General features: G+C 40.5%; 1 protein-coding gene across 5 annotated transcripts in view; it reads right to left on the reverse strand.

Annotated features, from left to right (window-relative positions):
• Positions 1–4832, reverse strand: part of Herc3 (HECT and RLD domain containing E3 ubiquitin protein ligase 3) — a 125058-nt gene that overhangs the window by 93911 nt on the left and 26315 nt on the right. The window contains exon 2 of one of the 5 annotated variants that reach the window (XM_029569066.1): positions 3913–3973. The exons of the other annotated variants lie outside the window; for them this stretch is intronic. Within the exon in view, the coding sequence (XP_029424926.1) occupies positions 3913–3958 (46 nt within the window). The 5' untranslated portion in view covers positions 3959–3973. The remainder of the gene's footprint in view (positions 1–3912; positions 3974–4832) is intronic. 5 annotated transcript variants of the gene reach the window in all.

Below are 4832 nucleotides of genomic sequence, written 5' to 3' on the forward strand. Positions count from 1 at the left end.
CACCTTAAACACGCAAAAGGAAAGTATAACCAAAGGTTAAAAGGGCCATTATAATTTTTAAGAGTCCATATACATAGCGAAAGGCTACATAACATGCAATAATGCCAGATAGGAGATACCTTCTTTTGAGTTGTTGGCCAGGGTGGCCAAAAGGACTCCCAGATAGTAATCCAGCATAGAACTAGGAAAATGAACAGCAGACCCCAATCTTATCTAAAGGAATACTGACAACTGGTTGGTGCTAGATGAGGAACAGCTGACCTTCCTAAAACAAAGACCTCTATATAGGCTGACTATATTCACCAGATGGACAAGTAGTGGGGAATGGCTGGGGATGCCGACAACACAGCAGACAGTAGCAGGGATATCAGAGTATAAGGGCTCTAGTGGGGGGAGGGAGGCTATGGGAAGTGGGTGCATAGTTGAATAAGATGGTTTGTGATGTTGGGTGTGATATATGCACACACATACACACACACAAAAATCAATAAATTTTAAAAAATGTATTATATGTGAGGAGGAAGCATGGAAACTTACATCATGTAATTAGTAGAGGTGATAAACATTACCATTGACATCTACCCAATGACTTTATAGACATACACAGGTGCCAATGATCCAAGTACAACCGATTATGACTAGTAATAGATACATACAGATTAGAGATGCATGCGCCAACATCTCAGTGTTAGTAGCAAAAACAATGAGTCTTTCTCCAAGGAACAATATATTCTAAAATGAAATGGAGATATTTTTTAAAGGTTAAAAACTCATTCAATTTTATGTCTTACAGGGCTTATATGGAGTTCAATATTGTATAACTGTATTAAATCAACTATGAACCTAGAAACTTACAGCCACTTGTGAAAGAGATATATTCTTGCTCTGGAATGTGTTACTGAATATGTTAAAGCTGTAATGAAATGCTTCTTCTAATCATGTAGTTATTAAAATTTTTTTTAAAAAAAGGAAAACAAAAAAATTAAAAATAGTAAAAAATAAATAAATGAATGTGTCCTACAAGTGCAGTGTTGGGTCTGGACAAAAATCTTACAGTTATTAAAACCAAGCTGCCAGCATCTAGACAAGGCCTACACTCAACTCTTTTCTCCTTATATAAACCTTAGATAACACCAACCTAATTTACAGAGCTTTCATAAGGATTAATCTGTTATAAAAAGCTAATCATATCATAGGTGAAGACAGCTTACAATAGATATAAACACTTTTTACAAATCCCAAGAAAACAGAGCTTTTTTTCTAATGCAATCCAGTGTGTTAATTTCCTAAAATGTTGCAAATTTAAAAGTCACAAATAACTCACATTAAGAAGCATGCTAATTAACAAGTATATACTTCCTAAAACACTCAGAAGAGCCAGGTGTGGCAGAGTATTGGGGAACTCTGCTGTTAAGGTTGACTCCTTAGCAGGGGGCTCCTGTTCTCTGCCTGACTTACCTGGAAAGTGCCTCCAAGCAAGGATGCCTGACCTTATTTGGAACATGACCTTTGGCATAGTTACCTGCAATAAAACTGCCCCCAGATTTTTTCTATATGATAATTAGGCATTGCCCTATAGTCAGATGATAAGATCCCCCTACCACATGTAAGTAAAGCATACTATGAGCACCTATCAGCTGAAGATTTTGGCTGCAGCCTCCACACTATATTTTTCCCTGACCCCCACTGAATAAAAGAGCTGTCTCACTGAACTGATTCTCGAAAGGTCTTTTCTGTTGTGCTCACTGGCTGTCCTGACCCCTTTCGTTGCTTCTGCTCCCTTTGTTCTCGTGGATCGGTGGCCAACGGCCCACGAAGGGAGGGAGACACCCACAGCAGCACATGACTTTAATCCTGGCACTTGGGAGGCAGAGGCAGATCTCTGAGTTTGAGGCTAGTGTCTGGTCTATATAATGCATTCCAGGTACTGGAGCCATACAGTGAGACCCTGTCCAAAAAGATAATAAATAAATATACACTCAAATGTCTTTAATGAAAGTAGAGTGACTATCATTGACAGAAAACAGTAACTTTTGATCAACCCCCATCAGAAAATGAGACTATGAAGTGCAAGTTCTCCCTGGTCCTTAGACTCTGAACCATGACATGAGGTGGTTTACCCCACTACAACTCCAAGGCAGCCACTGGGTTGGATTACCACTGCCATCCCCACCAGAAAGGGTTACGAAGTCTCCTGGCCACCTGCCACTTCTACTGAGGAAGCAACGGTGTCCTACAAGTGCAGTGTTGGGTTTGGACGTCTCCCATCCCCAGCATCTTCTGCCTTTACGCCAGAGTACTGCACTTCAGTGGCAGCAAGTCATTATAGGAGTTCTGTTTCCTGTCCGCTCAGCTAGTGTGCTTTTGTCTAAGAGCTGACTGGAGTAATTGCAGCCCTGTGTCCTTCAGATGACTGAGAACTGAAAGCAGCACCCTTGGTTCTGGGAACTGAGGATTTTGGGCAGTCTGTTTATAAACTCGTTTATCCAACAGCAGGAACCATTACATACGGTTGATGGCATTATGGAAATGCTTATATAGAATACAAAATATGAGTGAACTGGATTAAATTATCTCTAAGAAAAGGATAAACTAACCAGGAGGAAGCAAGAACCTCATAGCTATGAATCAGACAGTGCTGGATGGAAAGGGTACTGGAGACTTATAAACTGTCCCTTGGGTTTCCCTGTGAGAAGTTTCTAGAGGTGTCTATGCAAAATTTTAAAAATTAATAGTCAAGTTCCACTAAACTAATTGCACCCACCACTTCCCTGCCTATTCAAGACAGGAAGAAAGGGAAGAAGATATCTGCAAGAATTTTGACATCCCTGATGACACGAGGATAAGCTCAGGCCAAAATTTTGACATTGGAAATCTGAGTATGTGTGACAGAAGAGGGTCCATTGAGTGGGACAGTGAGGTGAGGAGAAAGTCAGAGCAGTGCAGGAAATGGACACAACAGTTTATACTGAGCTTAATAAAAAGCTCAATGCTTAATTTTCAGTTAAAAATTAACTTACTTATAAAAATATACCTTAGGAAACAAAGTACCATTTTGTTTGCTTGCTTTACTATAAAGTACACCACCAGCTCTGTAACTCTGTTTTAAGAAATTATGTGACGAATTATAGACAAGAACAGAAAAAATCAGCATTGATCCTATACAGCATGCCTCTCATCAGTAGAACCATCTCTGCTGGGGAGGGGAGGTGGAGTTGATATCCAGGTGTGTGGATGGAGAAGGAGAGAAAAGGCAGTGGGGCCAGAGCCCAGTGCTGTGGTAAAGCGGGACACTGGGCTTAATCATTTGTATAGGAAAATGCTTCTGGGAATGCCAGGCCTCTTGGGTCTTGTCCCACATGCAGAAGGACGAATCACGCACACACCTAAACTAGAAGTCTGTGCCCCCTGGCATACTTGGAGTGGTGAGGGCTGGCATAACCAAGAGTTTCAGTATTTGGCCTGTCCTTGAAATACCCGTTTGGGGGCTAAAGTGACGGCTCATACTGCTCTTGCAAAGCACCTAAGTTAGGTTCCAAGCACTCACATCAGGCCACCGTAACTCCAGCTCCTAGGGATCGGACACCCTCTTCTGGCCTTCATGGCAACACTCATGCACATCTCCTCATGGAGACATACACATACACATACTTAAAAATTGAAAATAAAAATACATCTTTACTCAGGAGTAAAGATGTTGGCTGCCAAGTCTGATGACCTGAGTTTGATCCCTGGGGCCTGCACGGTGGAAGGAGACAACCCACATTTGCAAGTTGTCCTTTGACTTCCATACACATGTGTACACAAATGCATGTACATATATACAAAATAAAATAGTAAACTTAAAAAGAAATACCTCCTCATCACACACACAAACATGGGTGAAGCTGGTTACAACAGGACATTACTGACCTGAGAAGTGGAGAAATGACAGGAAAATATGGAGACCTAAGGGCATTACAGCAGCAGGAATCTAAGGCATCAAGGAGAAAAAGAAATCACTGTGGAGTGTCTTCACAATGTTCAAAAGCACAAACTCACATGCCCTGTGACTGTACCAGTTAAAGACAACATTAATAAACAGCATGACAACTGGTGAGACATACTGAAGGTGCAGGACCAAGCAGAAAGTTTCAGTCCCAAGAACTTCCCCCAACCCACCTTCTTCTAGCAGGTCAGTCCAATGGCTCCTGGGATCATGGGAGTTTAAAAAGAAGCAAAGTTTTCATGGAACAGAACTTCAACAGAATCATGGAAGAATATTTCCCAAAATTAAAGAAAGACATGCCCATACAAATGCAAGAAGCATATAGAACACCAAACAGATAGGACCAGAAAAGAAATTCTCCATGGCACATCACAGTAAAAACACTAAACGTACAACACAAAGAGACAATACTAAAAGCTGCGAAAGAGAAACAAGTCCCATATAAAGGAAAACCCATTAGGATTACAGCTGACTTTTCAGTGCAAACTATGAAAGCCAGAAAGCCTGGACCAAAGTATTCACAGTTTTAAATGACCACAGATGCCAACCCAGATTACTATACACAGCCAAAATATCTATTATAGTCGAAGGGGAAAGAAAAATCTTCCATGACATAAATAGGCTGAAGGAATTCAAGTTCATAAAACCAGCCCTTCAGAAAGTTCTGGAAGCAATACAAAGAGCTGAAGAAAGGAATGACTATACCCAAGGGGTTGCAGAAAGAAATTCAATGAAGGTATAACTGTGGAAAAGTACAGCTATATCAAGAAAGTAAACAGAAATAAAAATGACAGGATTAAATACTCATCTTTCATTAATAACTTTAAATATTAATGGACTGAAC

The sequence above is a fragment of the Nannospalax galili genome, unplaced genomic scaffold, assembly GCF_000622305.1.
Source record: "Nannospalax galili isolate Female #2095 unplaced genomic scaffold, S.galili_v1.0 scaffold441, whole genome shotgun sequence".
Taxonomy (NCBI): Eukaryota; Metazoa; Chordata; class Mammalia; order Rodentia; family Spalacidae; genus Nannospalax; species Nannospalax galili.